At 44.9% G+C, this 22698-nt stretch overlaps 1 protein-coding gene across 1 annotated transcript in view; it reads right to left on the reverse strand.

Annotated features, from left to right (window-relative positions):
* The window catches only part of obscna (obscurin, cytoskeletal calmodulin and titin-interacting RhoGEF a), a 183017-nt gene that overhangs the window by 28246 nt on the left and 132073 nt on the right, over positions 1–22698 (reverse strand). Inside the window, 5 exon segments of the mRNA XM_034179154.1 lie at positions 14615–14782; positions 15629–15742; positions 15846–16023; positions 17263–17421; positions 18741–18905. Of these exon segments, the coding sequence (XP_034035045.1) occupies positions 14615–14782; positions 15629–15742; positions 15846–16023; positions 17263–17421; positions 18741–18905 (784 nt within the window).

Here is a 22698-nt window from a genome sequence, read left to right on the forward strand (position 1 = left end):
TAGTGGGTTTTTTTTCTGAGCAGCGTCAATAAACTGTTAAGTTTTGTAGCCGCTAGTGTGCACACGCGGTGGTCACAGTGTGCAATAGCACAAAATGTATAGCACCAAAATTACATGCAAAATAACACTATTGCACAGTAAGTGGAATAATCCTTGTCATGTGACATACAAACCACCAATCAAATGGCGAGAATCTATTCAGCCATTATATAATGGCAGCTGAAGCACACACACACATATATATATATATATATATATATATATATATATATATATATATATATGTTTCTTTGAAATGGGACAATGCATATTAATGAACATCTTGCTATAATATGACAGATTATAGCAAGATGCTAATTTCCATCCGTAGTCCCAGTAACATAGAAACAGACTAAGACCACACAACATACCAAAATAAATTAATCATGACAGAAAAACAATTAAAACAGAATACACATACAAATATTTACAATTCAAAGTAACAATAATTGATAGATAATAACTAGCCGACAGATGGAAGAGCCAAAAGAGTTTCCTGATAGGTGTTGAGGTGCAAAAGTACTGTATTAAAGTGACAAGTGCTAAGTACAGGTCTTACTACAGGTCTCTCTGATTTCAATTTATCATTATCAAACTCACAGCTTAAAGCAGATAACCCGTAAGTTGGAGAGGAAATGGCGTCTCACTAATTTAGAAGATCTTCACTTAGCCTGGAAAAAGAGTCTGTTGCTCTATAAAAAAGCCCTCCGTACAGCTAGGACATCTTACTACTCATCACTAATTGAAGAAAATAAGAACAACCCCAGGTTTCTTTTCAGCACTGTAGCCAGGCTGACAAAGAGTCAGAGCTCTATTGAGCCGAGTATTCCATTAACTTTAACTAGTAATGACTTCATGACTTTCTTTGCTAATAAAATTTTAACTATTAGAGAAAAAATTACTCATAACCATCCCAAAGACATATCGTTCTCTTTGGCTGCTTTCAGTGATGCCGGTATTTGGTTAGACTCTTTCTCTCCGATTGTTCTGTCTGAGTTATTTTCATTAGTTACTTCCTCCAAACCATCAACATGTCTATTAGACCCCATTCCTACCCTGGCTGCTCAAGGAAGCCCTACCATTAATTAATGCTTCGATCTTAAATATGATCAATCTGTCTTTATTAGTTGGCTGTGTACCACAGGCTTTTAAGGTGGCAGTAAATAAACCATTACTTAAAAAGCCATCACTTGACCCAGCTATCTTAGCTAATTATAGGCCAATCTCCAACCTTCTGTTGGGAAAGTGTAGGAGCACGGACCCACAACAGGGGGCGCAAATGAACGGACAATGGATAAAGCCAAATACAACACTTTACTGTTGTGAAAATGCACAACAACAACAGATTACAATAGTGAATGAAGTCAAATACAAGATGTCATGTGGGCAGGCTCGAAGATAGGAGACATCAGTACGAAGTCAAACCGGAACCACACGATTTCCTCCGCCACCGAACCCCGGGAATACTGGAGCCGCCAAGTCCCAAACTCCCAGGTGGCCACTGCCTCCGCGTGTCGGATCTGGTACTGCTGGCGAGGAGCAAACACAGTTAGAAGTGGGTGCGTGTGCACCCAGCAACACGTATGGTGGGAAACCACCTCCACCTCTCGTCGAAAAAAGGAACAGAATGAATACTGTCCAACTCACACAAGTAACAGATTTTCCTGTCAACAAACACAGTCAGCTGAGAATATTACCTCCTTAGTAGAGCGATATCTCGGCAATGAGGTGGAGATGCCGTCTTGCTGATATACCTCTGTAGATCTGGTGATTGATGACAGCTGTCGTCGGTGATAAGTGACAGCTGTCACCCCGGCTGCTCCTGTGAGGCGGCAGCGCCCTCTGGTGCCTGGAGCCCGCACTCCAGGCAGGGCGCCCTCTGGTGGTGGTGGGCCAGCAGTACCTCCTCTTCAGCGGCCCACACAACAGGACCCCCCCCTCAACGGGCGCCTCCTGGCGCCCGACCGGGCTTGTCCGGGTGGCGGCGGTAGAAGTCGGCCAGGAGGGCCGGGTCCAGGATGAAGCTCTTCTTCACCCAGGAGCGTTCTTCGGGGCCGTACCCCTCCCAGTCCACCAAATACTGGAAGCCCCGGCCCATCCGTCGGACATCCAAAAGCCGGCGCACTGTCCAAGCCGGCTCGCCATCGATGATCCGGGCAGGAGGTGGTGTCGGACCCGGAGTGCAGAGGGATGAGGTGTGATGCGGTTTAATTCTTGACACGTGGAACACGGGATGGATCCGCAGTGAGGCCGGAAGCTGAAGCCTCACTGCGGCGGGACTGATGACCTTGAGGATCTTAAATGGACCTATGTACCGTTCCTGTAATTTTGGGGAGGCCACTTGCAGTGGAATGTCCTTGGTTGACAACCACACTTCCTGCCCAGGACGATACGTAGGAGATGGGGTTCGCCGCCGGTCTGCATGGGCCTTTGTCCTCATCCGGGCCCTCAGCAAAGCAGAACGGGCGGCACGCCACACCCGACGGCACTTCCGCAGGTGGGCCTGGACCGAGGGCACACCGACCTCTCCCTCAACCACCGGGAACAACGGGGGCTGATACCCCAGACAGACCTCAAAAGGGGAGAGGCCGGTGGCGGACGACACTTGGCTGTTGTGGGCATACTCGATCCAGGCCAGATGGGCACTCCAGGCCGCCGGGTGCGCGGCTGTCACGCAACGCAGGGTCTGCTCCATCTCTTGATTGGCCCGTTCTGCTTGCCCGTTGGTTTGGGGATGATACCCGGATGAGAGACTGACCGTGGCCCCCAGTTCCCGGCAGAAGCTCCTCCAGACGTGCGAGGAGAACTGGGGACCGCGATCGGAGACAATGTCTGTTGGAATCCCATGCAGCCGGACGACGTGGTGGACCAGGAGGTCCGCTGTCTCCTGGGCTGTTGGGAGCTTCGGGAGGGCCACGAAGTGGGCCGCCTTGGAGAATCGGTCCACTATCGTGAGAATGGTGGTGTTACCCTGGGACGGCGGGAGGCCCGTGACAAAATCCAGGCCGATGTGGGACCAGGGGCGATGAGGCACGGGCAGCGGCTGTAATAATCCCGAAGCCTTGCGATGGTCGGCCTTGCCCCTGGCGCAGGTGGTACAGGCCTGGATATACTCCCGGACGTCGGCCTCTAGGGATGCCCACCAGAAGCGCTGCCGGACAACTGCCACGGTTCTTCGCACCCCTGGATGACAGGAGAGCTTAGAGCCGTGACAGAAGTCCAGGACGGCAGCCCTAGCTTCTGGTGGGACATAAAGTCTATTCTTCGGTCCAGTTCCGGGGTCCGGGCTTCGTGCCAGGGCCTCCCGGACGGTTCCTCTACGTCCCAGGTGAGGGTGGCCACGATAGTGGACTCCGGGATGATGGGTTCCGGTGGATCCGACAACTCCGTTTTGACTTCATCTTCATGTACCCGGGACAAAGCATCCGATCTCTGGTTTTTGGTCCCGGGACGGTAGGTGATCCGGAAGTCAAAACGGCCGAAGAACAGTGACCAGCGGGCTTGCCTGGGATTCAGCCGCTTGGCGGTCCTGATATACTCCAGGTTCCGGTGGTCAGTGAAAACCGTGAATGGCACGGACGTTCCCTCCAACAGATGTCTCCACTCTTCTAGAGCCTCTTTCACCGCGAGGAGTTCTCGATTGCCGACGTCATAGTTCCGTTCGGCCGGGGTCAACCTGCGGGAAAAATAGGCACACGGGTGAAGGACCTTATCGGTCTTCCCGCTCTGGGAAAGCACAGCTCCTATCCCTGAGTCTGAGGCGTCCACTTCAACCACTAACTGGCGGCTAGGATCGGGCTGCACCAGAACGGGTGCAGACGAGAAGCGCCGTTTCAACTCCTTGAACGCGGCATCGCAACGATCCAACCAGGTGAAGGGGACTTTTGGTGAGGTCAGGGCTGTCAGGGGGCTAACTACCTGACTGTAGCCCTTAATGAACCTCCTGTAGAAATTAGCAAAGCCGAGGAACTGTTGCAGCTTCCTACGGCTTGTGGGTTGGGGCCAGTCTCTCACCGCCGCAACCTTGGCCGGATCAGGAGCGACGGAGTTGGAGGAGATGATAAATCCCAGGAAGGACAAAGATGTGCGGTGAAACTCGCACTTCTCGCCCTTCACAAACAGCCGGTTCTCCAACAACCGCTGCAGGACCTGACGTACATGTCGGACATGGGTCTCAGGATCCGGAGAAAAGATGAGGATATTGTCTAGATACACGAAGACGAATCGGTGTAGGAAATCCCGCAAGACATCATTAACCAAAGCTTGGAACGTCGCGGGGGCGTTTGTAAGACCGAACGGCATGACCAGGTACTCAAAGTGACCTAAGGGGGTGTTAAATGCCGTCTTCCACTCGTCTCCCTTCCGGATCCGAACCAGGTGATACGCATTTCTCAGATCTAGTTTGGTGAATATTCGGGCTCCATGCAGGGGCGTGAACACCGAATCCAACAGGGGCAACGGGTATCGATTACGAACCGTGATTTCGTTCAGTCCCCTGTAATCAATGCATGGACGAAGTCCGCCATCTTTTTTACCCACAAAAAAGAAACCTGCACCCATCGGGGAGGTGGAATTCCGGATCAACCCGGCGGCTAAAGAGTCCCGGATGTAGGTCTCCATTGATTCGCGCTCAGGTCGTGAGAGGTTGTACAGCCTGCTGGATGGGAACTCAGCGCCTGGAACCAAATCAATGGCACAATCGTACGGATGGTGGGGGGGAAGGGTGAGCGCCAGATCCTTGCTGAACACATCCACAAGGTCGTGGTACTCCACCGGCACCGTCCCTAGATTGGGTGGGACTCTGACCTCCTCCTTAGCCTGGGAACCGGGAGGAACCGAGGAACCTAAACATACCCGATGGCAGGTCTCGCTCCACTGAACCACTACCCCGGACGGCCAATCGATCCGGGGATTGTGTTTTAACATCCAAGGGAACCCTAAAATCACACGGGAGGTAGTTGGAGTCACAAAAAACTCAATCTCCTCCCGGTGATTTCCTGACACCACCAGAGTTACAGGTGGTGTCCTGTGTGTGATTGGAGGGAGGAGGGAGCCATCTAGTGCCCGTACCTGCACAGGCGAGGTAAGAGCCACCAGAGGGAGCCCTATCTCCCTAGCCCATCTGCTGTCTAACAGATTCCCTTCAGAACCCGTGTCCACCAGTGCTGGGGCCTTCAGGGTTAAATCCTCATACAGGATTGTAACTGGGAGTCGTGTGGCAATGTGGGTGTGTCCCACGTGAATGTCTCGGCCCACCCCTAGCCCAGTTTCTAGGGGCGGGCGTTGGCGTTTAACCGCTCGGGGCAGTCTCTTACCTGATGCTCTATGGAGCCACAAACAAAACATGCTCCGCGGGCCAGCCTCCTCTGTCTATCTGGTGCCCTAAATGTGGCCCTGCTCGTGTCCATAGCTTCGTCAGCAGGGGGAGCTGTAACCACACGGAGCGCAGGGGCCGTGGAGCGTGGGGAGGGGGGAACGCGGTCGGAACCGGAAGGGAGAGGGACGACGCATGCCCGGCCACACCCTTCGTCTCGTTCCCGACGGCGTTCTTCTAACCGATTGTCTAATCGTATGACGAGATCGATAAGCCCATCTAAATACCGCGGTTCGTCCTTAGCCACCAGGTGCTCCTTTAGAACCAGTGACAGTCCGGCAGTCCGTTTACAAAGGCGGCGCGGAGGGCTGTGCTATTCCAGCCGGACCTTGCAGCCGCGATGCGGAAGTCGACTGCATAGGCAGCAGCACTCCGGCGCCCCTGTCTGATTGACAGCAGCACTGCTGAAGCGGTCTCACCTCTATTTGGGTGATCGAACACTGTTCTGAACTCCCTCACAAACCCATCATACACCTGAAGGAGCCGTGAATTCTGCTCCCAGAGCGCTGTAGCCCAAGCGCGTGCCTCACCACGAAGCAAATTTATGACATAAGCTACTTTACTAGCATCAGTCGCGTACATAACGGGATGTTGTGCGAAGACGAGCGAACACTGCATAAGGAAATCAGCGCACGTCTCCACACAACCGTCGTACGGCTCTGGCGGGCTTATGTATGCATTCCGGGGATGGTGGGAGGGGTCGTTGAACGACCTGTGGAATGTCATTGTTTCGCTGCAACTCACCGATCATTCCTCCTGCGGACGCCTGTGCGCCCTGTTCTTCCATTGGCCGTTCAACAGCCCCTCGGGATCCATGACGTTGGCCGAGATATCCTGTTGGGAAAGTGTAGGAGCACGGACCCACAACAGGGGGCGCAAATGAACGGACAATGGATAAAGCCAAATACAACACTTTACTGTTGTGAAAATGCACAACAACAACACATTATGATGGTTCTGTGGTTGGGGTGTGGATGGAGTTTCATCAGTTGACTTCCTGTTCCGGAGCACAGCGGTGTTCTGCTGTATCTGTTAGCTGTTTGAACTGAGCTGTTTGAGTTCTTTGAATTAACAGTCTTTTTCAAGACTTTTTTACTTTTTTTTACTTTTTCACCGTGCTCCAACACCTAAGGAAGACCTCTAACGGTCGAAGCATCGCGACGGAGCTCTTTTATCAGCTGGCCTTCATCAGCGTTGGCAGGCTAACTAGCTTGCTAACGCTTTCGTTTTTATTTTTGTTTCATTTTTTAGCACTGTTGTCGTGCTGCTCCACAGCTTGCCTAGTGGATTTTTATTTTATTTTAGCACTGTTGTCGTGTGTTACCTGTGCTGCTCCACAGCCTGTCCAGTGGATTTTTATTTTATTTTTTAGCACTGTTGTGCGTTACCTGTGCTGCTCCACAGCCTGTTCAGTGGATTTTTATTTTATTTTTTAGCACTGTTGTCGTGTGTTACCTGTGCTGCTCCACAGCCTGTTCAGTGGATTTTTATTTTATTTTTTAGCACTGTTGTCGTGTGTTACCTGTGCTGCTCCACAGCCTGTTCAGTGGATTTTTATTTTATTTTTTAGCACTGTTGTCATGTGTTACCTGTGCTGCTCCACAGCCTGTTCAGTGGATTTTTATTTTATTTTTTAGCACTGTTGTCATGTGTTACCTGTGCTGCTCCACAGCCTGTTCAGTGGATTTTTATTTTATTTTTTAGCACTGTTGTCGTGCGTTACCTGTGCTGCTCCACAGCCTGTTCAGTGGATTTTTATTTTATTTTAGCGCTGTTGTCGTGCGTTGCCTGTGCTGCTCCACAGCCTGTCCAGTGGATTTTTATTTTATTTTTAGCACTGTTGTCGTGCGTTACCTGTGCTGCTCCACAGCCTGTTCAGTGGATTTTTATTTTATTTTTTAGCACTGTTGTCGTGCGTTACCTGTGCTGTTCCACAGCCTGTCCAGTGCATTTTTATTTTATTTTTTACCACTGTTGTCGTGTGTTACCTGCGCTGCTCCACAGCCTGTTCAGTGGATTTTTGTTTTGTTTTTTGGCACTGTTGTCGTGCGTTACCTGTGCTGCTCCACAGCCTGTCCAGTGGATTTTTATTTTATTTTTTGGCACTGTTGTCGTGCGTTACCTGTGCTGCTCCACAGCCTGTCCAGTGGATTTTGATTTTTTTTTTTTTTTTTAGCACTGTTGTCGTGTGTTACCTGTGCTGCTCCACAGCCTGTCTAGTGGATTTTTATTTTATTTTTTACCACTGTTGTCGTGTGTTACCTGTGCTGCTCCACAGCCTGTCCAGTGGATTTTTATTTAGCGCTGTTGTCGTGCGTTACCTGTGCTGCTCCACAGCCTGTCTAGTGGATTTTATTTTGTTTTAGCACTGTTGTCGTGCGTTGCCTGTGCTGCTCCACAGCCTGTCCAGTGGATTTTTATTTTTATTTTATTTTTTAGCACTGTTGTCGTGCGTTACCTGTGCTGCTCCACAGCCTGTCTAGTGGATTTTTATTTTGTTTTAGCACTGTTGTCGTGCGTTGCCTGTGCTGCTCCACAGCCTGTCCTGTGGATTTTTATTTTTATTTTATTTTATTTTTTAGCACTGTTGTTGTGCGTTACCTGTGCTGCTCCACAGCCTGTCTAGTGGATTTTTATTTTATTTTAGCACTGTTGTCGTGCGTTACCTGTGCTGCTCCACAGCCTGTCTAGTGTCGGATTCCCTGTTTGGGAATCCGCTAGCTTAGCGTAGCTACTAGCTCTTAGCCGTTTTAGCATGGCGGCTTCTCCTGTCTCTCCCGTACTTTTCTGCTCTGGGTGTGAAATGTTTAGTTATTCCTCGGCCTCTTTTAGCAGTAACGGTACTTGTAATAAGTGCAGCTTATTCGTAGCTTTGGAGGCCAGGCTGGGCGAATTGGAGGCTCGGCTCCGCACCGTGGAAAATTCTACAGCTAGCCAGGCCCCTGTAGTCGGTGCGGACCAAGGTAGTTTAGCCGCCGTTAGTTCCCCCCTGGCAGACCCCGTGCAGTCGGGAAGGCAGGCTGACTGGGTGACTGTGAGGAGGAAGCGTAGCCCTAAACAGAAGCCCCGTGTACACCATCAACCCGTTCACATCTCTAACCGTTTTTCCCCACTCGACGATACACTCGCCGAGGATCAAACTCTGGTTATTGGCGACTCTGTTTTGAGAAATGTGAAGTTAGCGACACCAGCAACCATTGTCAATTGTCTTCCGGGGGCCAGAGCAGGCGACATCGAAGGACATTTGAAATTGCTGGCTAAGGCTAAGCGTAAATTTGGTAAGATTGTAATTCACGTCGGCAGTAATGACACTCGGTTACGTCAATCGGAGGTCACTAAAATTAACATTGAATCGGTGTGTAACTTTGCAAAAACAATGTCGGACTCTGTTGTTTTCTCTGGGCCCCTCCCCAATCAGACCGGGAGTGACATGTTTAGCCGCATGTTCTCCTTGAATTGCTGGCTGTCTGAGTGGTGTCCAAAAAATGAGGTGGGCTTCATTGATAATTGGCAAAGCTTCTGGGGAAAACCTGGTCTTGTTAGGAGAGACGGCATCCATCCCACTTTAGAGGGAGCAGCTCTCATTTCTAGAAATCTGGCCAATTTTTTGGGATCCTCCAAACTGTGACTGTCTAGCGTTGGGACCAGGAGGCAGAGCTGTGGTCTTATACACCTCTCTGCAGCTTCTCTCCCCCTGCCATCCCCCTATTACCCCATCCCCGTAGAGACGGTGCCTGCTCCCAGACCACCAATAACTAGCAAAAATCTATTTAAGCATAAAAATTCAAAAAGAAAAAATAATATAGCACCTTCAATTGCACCACAGACTAAAACAGTTAAATGTGGTCTATTAAACATTAGGTCTCTTTCTTCTAAGTCCCTGTTGGTAAATGATATAATAATTGATCAACGTATTGATTTATTCTGCCTAACAGAAACTTGGTTACAGCAGGATGAATATGTTAGTTTAAATGAGTCAACACCCCCGAGTCACACTAACTGTCAGAATGCTCGTAGCACGGGCCGGGGCGGAGGATTAGCAGCAATCTTCCATTCCAGCTTATTAATTAATCAAAAACCTAGACAGAGCTTTAATTCATTTGAAAGCTTGTCTCTTAGTCTTGTCCATCCAAATTGGAAGTCCCAAAAACAAGTTTTATTTGTTATTATCTATCGTCCACCTGGTCGTTACTGTGAGTTTCTCTGTGAATTTTCAGACCTTTTGTCTGACTTAGTGCTTAGCTCAGATAAGATAATTATAGTGGGCGATTTTAACATCCACACAGATGCTGAGAATGACAGCCTCAACACTGCATTTAATCTATTATTAGACTCTATCGGCTTTGCTCAAAAAGTAAATGAGTCCACCCACCACTTTAATCATATTTTAGATCTTGTTCTGACTTATGGTATGGAAATAGAAGACTTAACAGTATTCCCTGAAAACTCCCTTTTGTCTGATCATTTTTTAATAACATTTACATTTACCCTGATGGACTACCCTGCAGTGGGGAATAAGTTTCATTACACTAGAAGTCTTTCAGAAAGCGCTGTAACTAGGTTTAAGGATATGATTCCTTCTTTATGTTCTCTAATGTCATATACCAACACAGAGCAGAGTAGCTACCTAAACTCTGTAAGGGAGTTAGAGTATCTTGTCAATAGTTTTACATCCTCATTGAAGACAACTTTGGATGCTGTAGCTCCTCTGAAAAAGAGAGCTTTAAATCAGAAGTGTCTGACTCCGTGGTATAACTCACAAACTCGTAGCTTAAAGCTGATAACCCGTAAGTTGGAGAGGAAATGGCGTCTCACTAATTTAGACGATCTTCACTTAGCCTGGAAAAAGAGTTTGTTGCTCTATAAGAAAGCCCTTCGTGAAGCTAGGACATCTTTCTACTCATCACTAATTGAAGAAAATAAGAACAACCCCAGGTTTCTTTTCAGCACTGTAGCCAGGCTGACAAAGAGTCAGAGCTCTATTGAGCTGAGTATTCCATTAACTTTAACTAGTAATGACTTCATGACTTTCTTTGCTAACAAAATTTTGACTATTAGAGAAAAAATTACTCATAACCATCCCAAAGATGTATCGTTATCTTTGGCTGCTTTCAGTGATACCGGTATTTGGTTAGACTCTTTCTCTCCGATTGTTCTGTCTGAGTTATTTTCATTAGTTACTTCATCCAAACCATCAACATGCTTATTAGACCCCATTCCTGCCAGGCTGCTCAAGGAAGTCCTACCATTATTTAATGCTTCAATCTTAAATATGATCAATCTATCTTTGTTAGTTGGTTATGTACCACAGGCCTTTAAGGTGGCAGTAATTAAACCATTACTTAAAAAGCCATCACTTGACCCAGCTATCTTAGCTAATTATAGGCCAATCTCCAACTTTCCTTTTCTCTCAAAGATTCTTGAGAGGGTAGTTGTAAAACAGCTAACTGATCACCTGCAGAGGAATGGTCTATTTGAAGAGTTTCAGTCAGGTTTTAGAATTCATCATAGTACAGAAACAGCATTAGTGAAGGTTACAAATGATCTTCTTATGGCTTCGGACAGTGGACTTATCTCTGTGCTTGTTCTGTTGGACCTCAGTGCTGCTTTTGATACTGTTGACCATAAAATTTTATTACAGAGATTAGAGCATGTCATAGGTATTAAAGGCATTGCGCTGCGGTGGTTTGAATCATATTTGTCTAATAGATTACAGTTTGTTCATGTAAATGGGGAATCTTCTTCACAGACTAAAGTTAATTATGGAGTTCCACAAGGTTCTGTGCTAGGACCAATTTTATTCACTTTATACATGCTTCCCTTGGGCAGTATTATTAGACGGTATTGCTTAAATTTTCATTGTTACGCAGATGATACCCAGCTTTATCTATCCATGAAGCCAGAGGATACACACCAATTAGCTAAACTGCAGGATTGTCTTACAGACATAAAGACATGGATGACCTCTAATTTCCTGCTTTTAAACTCAGATAAAACTGAAGTTATTGTACTTGGCCCCACAAATCTTAGAAGCATGGTGTCTAACCAGATCGTTACTCTGGATGGCATTTCCCTGATCTCTAGTAATACTGTGAGAAATCTTGGAGTTATTTTTGATCAGGATATGTCATTCAAAGCGCATATTAAACAAATATGTAGGACTGCCTTTTTGCATTTACGCAATATCTCTAAAATCAGAAAGGTCTTGTCTCAGAGTGATGCTGAAAAACTAATTCATGCATTTATTTCCTCTAGGCTGGACTATTGTAATTCATTATTATCAGGTTGTCCTAAAAGTTCCCTAAAAAGCCTTCAGTTGGTTCAGAATGCTGCAGCTAGAGTACTGACGGGGACTAGCAGGAGAGAGCATATCTCACCCGTGTTGGCCTCCCTTCATTGGCTTCCTGTTAATGCTAGAATAGAATTTAAAATTCTTCTTCTTACTTATAAGGTTTTGAATAATCAGGTCCCATCTTATCTTAGGGACCTCGTAGTACCATATTACCCCATTAGAGCGCTTCGCTCTCAGACTGCGGGCTTACTTGTAGTTCCTAGGGTTTGTAAGAGTAGAATGGGAGGCAGAGCCTTCAGCTTTCAGGCTCCTCTCCTGTGGAACCAGCTCCCAATTCAGATCAGGGAGACAGATACCCTCTCTACTTTTAAGATTAGGCTTAAAACTTTCCTTTTCGCTAAGGCTTATAGTTAGGGCTGGATCGGGTGACCCTGGACCATCCCTTGGTTATGTTGCTTTAGACGTAGACTGTGTTTCATAATTATTGTATGGCCTTGCCTTGCAATGTGGAGCGCCTTGGGGCAACTGTTTGTTGTGATTTGGCGCTATACAAGAAAAAAGTTGATTGATTGATTGAGATTACAATAGTGAATGAAGTCAAATACAAGATGTCATGTGGGCAGGCTCGAAGATAGGAGACATCAGTCCGAAGTCGAACCGGAACCACACGATTTCCTCCGCCACCGAACCCCGGGAATACTGGAGCCGCCAAGTCCCAAACTCCCAGGTGGCCACTGCCTCCGCGTGTCGGATCTGGTACTGCTGGCGAGGAGCAAACACAGTTAGAAGTGGGTGCGTGTGCACCCAGCAACACATATGGTGGGAAACCACCTCCACCTCTCGTCGAAAAAAGGAACAGAATGAATACTGTCCAACTCACACAAGTAACAGATTTTCCTGTCAACAAACACAGTCAGCTGAGAATATTACCTCCTTAGTAGAGCGATATCTCGGCAATGAGGTGGAGATGCCGTCTTGCTGATATACCTATGTAGATCTGGTGATTGATGACAGCTGTCGTCGGTGATAAGTGACAGCTGTCACCCCGGCTGCTCCTGTGAGGCGGCAGCGCCCTCTGGTGCCTGGAGCCCGCACTCCAGGCAGGGCGCCCTCTGGTGGTGGTGGGCCAGCAGTACCTCCTCTTCAGCGGCCCACACAACACCTTCCTTTTCTCTCAAAAATTCTTGAAAGGGTAGTTGTAAAACAGCTAACTGATCATCTGCAGAGGAATGGTCTATTTGAAGAGTTTCAGTCAGGGTTTAGAATTCATCATAGTACAGAAACAGCATTAGTGAAGGTTACAAATGATCTTCTTATGGCCTCAGACAGAGGACTCATCTCTGTGCTTGTTCTGTTAGACCTCAGTGCTGCTTTTGATACTGTTGACCATAAAATTTTATTACAGAGATTACAGCATGCCATAGGTATTAAAGGCACTGTGCTGCGGTGGTTTGAATCATATTTATCTAATAGATTACAATTTGTTCATGTAAATGGGGAGTCTTCTTCACAGACTAAGGTTAATTATGGAGTTCCACAAGGTTCTGTGCTAGGACCAATTTTATTCACTTTATACATGCTTCCCTTAGGCAGTATTATTAGACAGCATTGCTTAAATTTTCATTGTTACGCAGATAATACCCGGCTTTATCTATCCATGAAGCCAGAGGACACACATCAATTAGCTAAACTGCAGGATTGTCTTACAGACATAAAGACATGGATGACCTCTAATGTCCTGCTTTTAAACTCAGATAAAACTGAAGTTATTGTACTTGGCCCCACAAATCTTAGAAACATGGTGTCTAACCAGATCCTTACTCTGGATGGCATTAACCTGACCTCTAGTAATACTGTGAGAAATCTTGGAGTCATTTATGATCAGGATATGTCATTCAATGCGCATATTAAACAAATATGTAGGACTGCTTTTTTGCATTTGCGCAATACCTCTAAAATTAGAAAGGTCTTGTCTCAGAGTGATGCTGAAAAACTAATTCATGCATTTATTTCCTCTAGGCTGGACTATTGTAATTCATTATTATCAGGTTGTCCTAAAAGTTCCCTGAAAAGCCTTCAGTTAATTCAAAATGCTGCAGCTAGAGTACTGACAGGGGCTAGAAGGAGAGAGCATATCTCACCCATATTGGCCTCTCTTCATTGGCTTCCTGTTAATTCTAGAATAGAATTTAAAATTCTTCTTCTTACTTATAAGGTTTTGAATAATCAGGTCCCATCTTATCTTAGGGACCTCATAGTACCATATCACCCCAATAGAGCACTTCGCTCTCAGACTGCAGGCTTACTTGTAGTTCCTAGGGTTTGTAAGAGTAGAATGGGAGGCAGAGCCTTCAGCTTTCAGGCTCCTCTCCTCTGGAACCAGCTCCCAATTCAGATCAGGGAGACAGACACCCTCTTTACTTTTAAGATTAGGCTTAAAACGTACCTTTTTGCTAAAGCTTATAGTTAGGGCTGGATCAGGTGACCCTGAACCATCCCTTAGTTATGCTGCTATAGACTTAGACTGCTGGGGGGTTCCCATGATGCACTGTGTTTCTTTCTCTTTTTGCTCTGTATGCACCACTCTGCATTTAATCATTAGTGATTGATCTCTGCTCTCTTCCACAGCATGTCTTTTTCCTGATTCTCTCCCCTCAGCCCCAACCAGTCCCAGCAGAAGACTGCCCCTCCCTGAGCCTGGGTCTGCTGGAGGTTTCTTCCTGTTAAAAGGGAGTTTTTCCTTCCCACTGTCGCCAAGTGCTTGCTCACAGGGGGTCGTTTTGACCGTTGGGGTTTTTCCGTAATTATTGTATGGCTTTGCCTTACAATATAAAGCGCCTTGGGGCAACTGTTTGTTGTGATTTGGCGCTATATAAATAAAATTGATTTGATTTGATTATCAGACTCACCCTGAACCACAACCCTAGCAAGGGTGCCAGCACTGCCCATGGAACTACTGGCATAGCACACATACTGGCCAGAGTCCTCTGCTGAAACTCCATCCAGGATGAGACTGCAGGTGCCTGCCTGGTCTGCTGTGATGATGTGTTGAGTGTCATCTTCCAAAAGTAGGCCGTCTAAAAAAGTGTAAAATACATTTTATGTATGAAACACAGAATGCAGCATAATAAAGATATCTAAGTTAACAGTTTCTTTAAATATAGTACAATGCTAAAATACCCTCGACTGTATGTTTCTGTGTAGGCTCTCAGTTGTCCAGGTGGTTTCCATAGTAGAGAAGCTTGAATCTTCGACTGGACTGGGTTGCTTGACTGTATGAGCATGTACCTTTAAACTGCATTTGTAGGAGGGCATGCATGTTCACATACATGAGCTTTTGAAAAGACCGGAAGTTACCTTTGACCGCGTGTGATGTCTTGCAAATCACTCCAGAGGTCAGGTTACAAAAATAGTGTTTTCAGATTTAGTACTGTTTATTTCTGACTAGCTTTTACATAATATATGAGAAACATGTTAAATTAACACAGAAAAGCAGCGGTTTGAGAGCGAATTCCGCATTGTTGAATTAGCAGCCAGACAGAGACCAGCCAGTGACGTCAAGGTGCCTCTGTACACTGATTGCCACCCCCACCCCCTAAAAAGCGGATTTGCATGATCCATAGCACAAAAATAACAAACAGAATGTGACCTTTTGACCTCTTAAAATAGGTCAAGGTTAGCCATCTTTGAACTTGTCCAAGGTCTGTGTCCCAAGAATGTTCCCTGTGAATTTGAAGGCCCTGGTAGTAATAGGAATGGACTTATCCTGAGCACAAACAGACGGACAGATATACGCAAAGCCTTTGCAATACCTGATGCCCATATTTTGATGGCCATTGGGTAAAAAGGAAGAAAAGCAGATGTAATATGAATTGCTACGACTCATCTCTGACATAAAATCAAACAAACATTCTTTTTCTGACCTTTGATCCAGCTGATCAGTGGTTTTGGCGAACCTTTGACCCTGCAGGTCAGTTTGATTGTTTGTCCTATCGTTGTTGTGCTGTCAGACAACAATACCTCAAACACCGGTGGACCTGTGGGTGGACACATCAAAATATAGGAATTACTGAGTGCTTCAAGAATGTGATTTCACATGGTGTTTATTTCTCCCAGTGGAACAAGAGACGAAGGACTTACTATTAGTGGGCACACTGGAACGCTGCTGTAGCTCCCTGAGGTCCTTGAGCCAGGACAGTTTAACGGGTGTGGAACGGCACTGAAGTGTGCACCTCCGCACTGAGCCCCTGTGCTCGTGCCACAACCCCCAAGACTTTTCATCTGGACCCACACTCTCCTTTATCTCCACATCATTCAGCTGGATAAAACAGAGGGAACTAGGAGTAGAACTCAGAGCATGCAACACTCACACATAATGTGTCTGAAATGATTATACAAATGAATTCTCTGTTTCAGTCGTATCATAATATTTCTGTGTGGCCTTGACATTTGACATTTCTGTCAAACACTGAATCATTCTTGCTTACACACAACCTTTTCTACTATATTTAATCCTTATTGCTCCAATATGTTCAAGCTCAGCAGTTATGATCTCATTTTTGACCCTTAAAAGTCATCCATGGTCAAAGATCATGTGACCAACATGTATGTGATAGTGTACAAAAGTTCACATTAGTGTTTAACAGGAATGACAGGTGAATCTTTAACCAATTCCTTGGAACAGTTGTTCTGAATGTTTTTTCTCTTGGCTGCCACAGTTGCTCAGAGTTGTCACATCAGATCCTCCGTATTGGGATTTTATACAAGTGTTACACTGGCTGCCCGTTCTGGACCAACTTTAGCTCCACATATACTGTAGAAATGTGAGGTGGCTACACATTCGCTCTCTCAACTCATTAGATATTTACGCTTGGTCAGTGCCTCTGTGCTTCACTATGGTGGGGGGGGGGGGGGGGCACTCAACTCATCACATGTACACATTTTGTCAAAAAGAACAGCCTTGCATCAAAATATGACAAGTTGGGAGTGAGAATGTGCAGGTGCTCGTCCTCCTAAACAATCTCAAGTACTAATCAGACTCTCAGATCTGACAGGACCAGATGTGCACAAAGCAGCAATAATAATAATTCTTAATATTCCTTATATAACACCATTGGTTCCAAATTTTGATCTTGGCTGGTGACCTCAATTTTCAAACAATTTTTCTCCAAAGCAAATCATATGGCCATCAATCTCTCCCCCAAGTGCGGTCTAAAATCGGATCAAAATTCAAATTACTTGTATTTTGTTCCCAGCCTGACTGACAGAAGACATACAGATTGGAAACCAAGAAGAAGGACTGCATTCTCTAGTGCTTTTCCATCCAGTAGATGCTTAAAGTGCTTTACAATAATGCCTCACATTTACTTCTCCAACCAAGACTGCTACACATTTTTACAGCTGGGTGAGCTGAGACAATGCAGATTAAGACAGATAGATGATCAGAAAGGACGGAAAATAATGCATGTGCTACCATTGCAACAATGAGAAACACACGTTCACATTCATGGACAAATGAGAAGGAAAGCAAAACAAACAAACAAAACAAAGACATCACCTTCATTTTATTCTTGAAGGTGTAGGTGTCATTGTTCATGCTGGTGTCTTTTTTCAGCTTGCATAGTACGATACATTCTCTGAAGAGAAACACTTGTCTCTGATGTCCTCGAGAGGCCGTTTTGATTTCTGGAGATTCCTCCCACACTGTGAAGACGCCCTGGAAAAGATGTGCAAAAAGCACTTGATAACTAGAAGCACTCAGAGAGTGCAAACCTCCGCCAAGGCCATGGGGTCACTGACGCATCATCTACACGCCGTGGAATCATTGAACCTAAAAAAAGTCTAACAATGATGTTTGCTCAGCAGTAAAAAAGTTTCATCTGCTGTGACTGGATAGCATGTATCCTTAGCACTTGGCATCACAGTTTATTGCAACTTGCACCTTTCCCAGAGGCTACTGTCATCTGAGCACTGATATTGATATTGCATGTGCTTATAGACAAACACAAATAAGAGACAAAATTCAATTTATTATTCAACTAAACTGCAAATATATGAATTTTTTAACATTTATGAAACACTTCCCTAAACAAGGCCATAGGGTCACTGACCCTAAAGAGATTCCCTCCTTGGCACAGTGATCTATTTCTTTTTGTCTCTTTCTCTAAAATTGTATATAATAATCATTAGATTATTAATATATATAAACAAAAATAAATTTAAGAAATATTACAATTTGAAAACAAATGCACCCGAACGTGATGACACCTGCAACTGCTTAATGCTAACTTTTAACACTGAAAATGCCATAGACATGCTAACGCGTTAGCATCGGGATCCGGATCATGATCCGGATCACTACTAAAATTTAATCACTTGTTCCTCTTGTCATTTCCAACCACTCCACAAAATTTCAACAAAAATAAATTTAAGAAATATCACAATTTGAAAACAAATGTACCCGAACGTGATGACACCTGCAACTGCTTAATGCTAACTTTTAACATTGAAAATGCCATAGACATGCTAACGCGTTAGCATCGGGATCCGGATCGGGATCCAGATCGTGATCCGGATCACCACTAAAATTAAATCACTTGTTCCTCTTGTCATTTCCAACCACTCATCAAATTTCATCAAAATCCGTTCAAAACCTTTTGAGTTATCCTGCTGACAGACAGACAAACAAACAAACGTGACCGAAAACATAACCTCCTTGGCGGAGGTAATAACAACAGCATCATCACAGTGTAGCAACACTGTTAAAAAATATGTGCAGTTCAAGATTTTTTGTGACATAATTGGGAACTCGCTAATATTTGATCAAACAAATGCCTTAATATACAGTATAAGACAGAAACAAGTTCAAAAATAAAAAAGGACACACAATATTTAATTTCATATCAGCTTTTGCTTTTATCATCACTTTACCAGTTTTTCATAAAAAGACATCTGATACAGCCATTTAGTCATGTTTTGCTTAAACCTCAGACGGGTGTTAATATTTTAAGGTCCACAGCTATAATTGGTACTTGCCTGTCGTACAGGCTCACCCAGGGCACTGAGAGGAGCGGGATAGTTCTCAATGAGGGAAAGCGTTTGGAGGTTATCCGACCTCCAGGACAGACAGGAGATGATGGAGAAAGCATCCTCCAGCAGGTAACAGCTCTGCCCACTCTTGGCTTTGTTCTTAATCAATTCCTACAAATAAAGTCCACATTTAAATAAGAGGCAGCATCTCTCAGAAAGCAATAGCAAGCTTAAAAGACTGGACTGCTCATTTTAGTGTTTTAGCCCAAAATAAGTATGGATTATAATTCTAGGAGCATTTTTTTAAACCATATAATTGAAAAATAGAATTTAAAGCATTGACTTTTATTTTCAGTGATAATTGTTGAGTTACATATTGTGAAGTGTTATATTTTAGAATTCATCATAGTACAGAAACAGCATTAGTGAAGGTTACAAATGATCTTCTTATGGCCTCAGAGAGTGGACTCATCTCTGTGCTTGTTCTGTTAGACCTCAGTGCTGCTTTTGATACTGTTGACCATAAAATTTTATTACAGAGATTAGAGCATGCCATAGGTATTAAAGGCACTGTGCTGCGGTGGTTTGAATCATATTTATCTAATAGATTACAATTTGTTCATGTAAATGGGGAATCTTCTTCACAGACTAAGGTTAATTATGGAGTTCCACAAGGTTCTGTGCTAGGACCAATTTTATTCACTTTATATATGCTTCCCTTAGGCAGTATTATTAGACAGCATTGCTTAAATTTTCATTGTTACGCAGATGATACCCAGCTTTATCTATCCATGAAGCCAGAGGACACACACCAATTAGCTAAACTGCAGGATTGTCTTACAGACATAAAGACATGGATGACCTCTAATTTCCTGCTTTTAAACTCAGATAAAACTGAAGTTATTGAACTTGGCCCCACAAATCTTAGTAACATGGTGTCTAACCAGATCCTTACTCTGGATGGCATTACCCTGACCTCTAGTAATACTGTGAGAAATTTTGGAGTCATTTTTGATCAGGATATGTCATTCAATGCGCATATTAAACAAATATGTAGGACTGCTTTTTTGCATTTGCGCAATATCTCTAAAATTAGAAAGGTCTTGTCTCAGAGTGATGCTGAAAAACCAATTCATGCATTTATTTCCTCTAGGCTGGACTATTGTAATTCATTATTATCAGGTTGTCCTAAAAGTTCCCTGAAAAGCCTTCAGTTAATTCAAAATGCTGCAGCTAGAGTACTGACAGGGACTAGAAGGAGAGAGCATATCTCACCCATATTGGCCTCTCTTCATTGGCTTCCTGTTAATTCTAGAATAGAATTTAAAATTCTTCTTCTTACTTATAAGGTTTTGAATAATCAGGTCCCATCTTATCTTAGGGACCTCATAGTACCATATCACCCCAATAGAGCACTTCGCTCTCAGACTGCAGGCTTACTTGTAGTTCCTAGGGTTTGTAAGAGTAGAATGGGAGGCACAGCCTTCAGCTTTCAGGCTCCTCTCCTCTGGAACCAGCTCCCAATTCGGATCAGGGAGACAGACACCCTCTCTACTTTTAAGATTAGGCTTAAAACTTTCCTTTTTGCTAAAGCTTATAGTTAGGGCTGTATCAGGTGACCCTGAACCATCCCTTAGTTATGCTGCTATAGACTTAGACTGCTGGGGGGTTCCCATGATGCACTGTGTTTCTTTCTCTTTTTGCTCTGTATGCACCACTCTGCATTTAATCATTAGTGATTGATCTCTGCTCCCCTCCACAGCATGTCTTTTTCCTGGTTCTCTCCCTCAGCCCCAACCAGTCCCAGCAGAAGACTGCCCCTCCCTGAGCCTGGTTCTGCTGGAGGTTTCTTCCTGTTAAAAGGGAGTTTTTCCTTCCCACTGTCACCAAGTGCTTGCTCACAGGGGGTCGTTTTGACTGTTGGGGTTTTTCCGTAATTATTGTATGGCTTTGCCTTACAATATAAAGCGCCTTGGGGCAACTGTTTGTTGTGATTTGGCGCTATATAAATAAAATTGATTTGATTTGATTTGATTTTGATATTCATGGTGCAAAACTGCGACTGTAGGAGGTTTAGCTAAAATGTCATCTGAATGCAAAGTGGAATGCAGACGACAATTATTCAACATTTTTATTTCTTTTGGTTTCTCCCTGTTTCCTTAACCCGATATGGATCTGCATGTTGATTTGGTTTAGGTTTTACACCAGATGCTCTTCTTGACTCAACAGCACATTACATGGAGAATGGCCATGTGCGCTCTTGAACCAGGAATCTTTTGTTTTAAAAACAACTACCATGGCCTCTTGCAAAAAAGATTCACTAAAAATACATACTAAAAAATTATTTTTAGTTAACTAAATTTCCTCTGTCATCAATTGATATGTGGCTGGACCTTGTAGAGCAGGTAGCTCAATTGGTCACCAATATGTAGACAATCGGGTGGTTTCACAGTCAGGCTACCTGTCTGTACCCTTAGACAAGACACTTCCTCCATTATTTCAGTCCACCCGGCTGTGAGTACTGGCTTTGACTGGGGAAGTAACCTGTGTCAAACTGATGTACCGTCCAGAGGAGTTGTAGGTTCTCATCCGCATCATGGAATTGAATCCAGAGATAAGCACCGGTGCAAAAGGGCCTCAGCAATTACATATGACTTACTTCTTCAAAATGAACCTACCTTGTCACATTTTTACAGCAGCACGGTCACATTACTGACACAGACCATCATAAATATACAGTACTTGAATCAACCTGCTGCATGATGTTGATTTTAATGTTGCACAAATAAGGGGTGGTGATCAAGTAGTTGAGTGTGCTTGTCTCTAGTGTGCAAGGTTCCTGCTTTGAGGCCACCCCTGAACAATCCCAATGTAATGTGGAGTCGCATCAGGAAGGGCATCCAGCGTAAAATTTGTGCCAAATGGTTATTGCCAGCACGCCAGTTGACTCTTGCTTGCCTCTACTGGTGGTTGGCTCTCACTGCGGTATTGTATCACTTCCTGTTCCGGAGCACAGCGGTGTTTTGCTGTATCTGTTAGCTGTTTAATCTGCACAGTTAGATTGATCTAGATAACTAGATAACGATTTGTTTCACAGTGTAATCTTCACGTGTCTTAACTAAAGCACTCCCTCTGCTGAATTACCTATAAATTATTTACACATTATTTACTTCGTGTGTTTTTAGGAATCCGCTAGCTTAGCGCAGCTACTAGCTCTTAGCCGGTTTAGCATGGCGGCTTCTCCTGTCTCTCCCGCACTTTTCTGCTCTGGGTGTGAAATGTTTAGTTATTCCTCGGCCTCCTTTAGCAGTAATGGTACTTGTAATAAGTGTATCTTATTCGTAGCTTTGGAGGCCAGGCTGGGCGAATTGGAGACTCGGCTCCGCACCTTGGAAAATCCTACAGCTAGCCAGGCCCCTGTAGTCGGTGCGGACCAAGGTAGCTTAGCCGCCGTTAGTTCCCCTCCGGCAGATCCCGAGCAGCCGGGAAAGCAGGCCAACTGGGTGACTGTGAGGAGGAAGCGTAGTTCTAAACAGAAGCCCCGTGTACACCACCAACCCGTTCACATCTCTAACCGTTTTTCCCCACTCGGCAACACACACGCCGAGGATCAAACTCTGGTTACTGGCGACTCTGTTTTGAGAAATGTGAAGTTAGCGACACCAGCAACCATAGTCAGTTGTCTTCCGGGGGCCAGAGCAGGAGACACTGAAGCAAATTTGAAACTGCTGGCTAAGGCTAAGCGTAAATTTGGTAAGATTGTAATTCACGTCGGCAGTAATGACACCCGGTTACGCCAATCGGAGGTCAGTAAAATTAACATTGAATCGGTGTGTAACTTTGCAAAAACAATGTCGGACTCTGTAGTTTTCTCTGGGCCCCTCCCCAATCGGACCGGGAGTGACATGTTTAGCCGCATGTTCTCCTTGAATTGCTGGCTGTCTGAGTGGTGTCCAAAAAATGA

This window comes from Thalassophryne amazonica, chromosome 10, assembly GCF_902500255.1.
Source record: "Thalassophryne amazonica chromosome 10, fThaAma1.1, whole genome shotgun sequence".
In the NCBI taxonomy this organism is placed as follows: Eukaryota; Metazoa; Chordata; class Actinopteri; order Batrachoidiformes; family Batrachoididae; genus Thalassophryne; species Thalassophryne amazonica.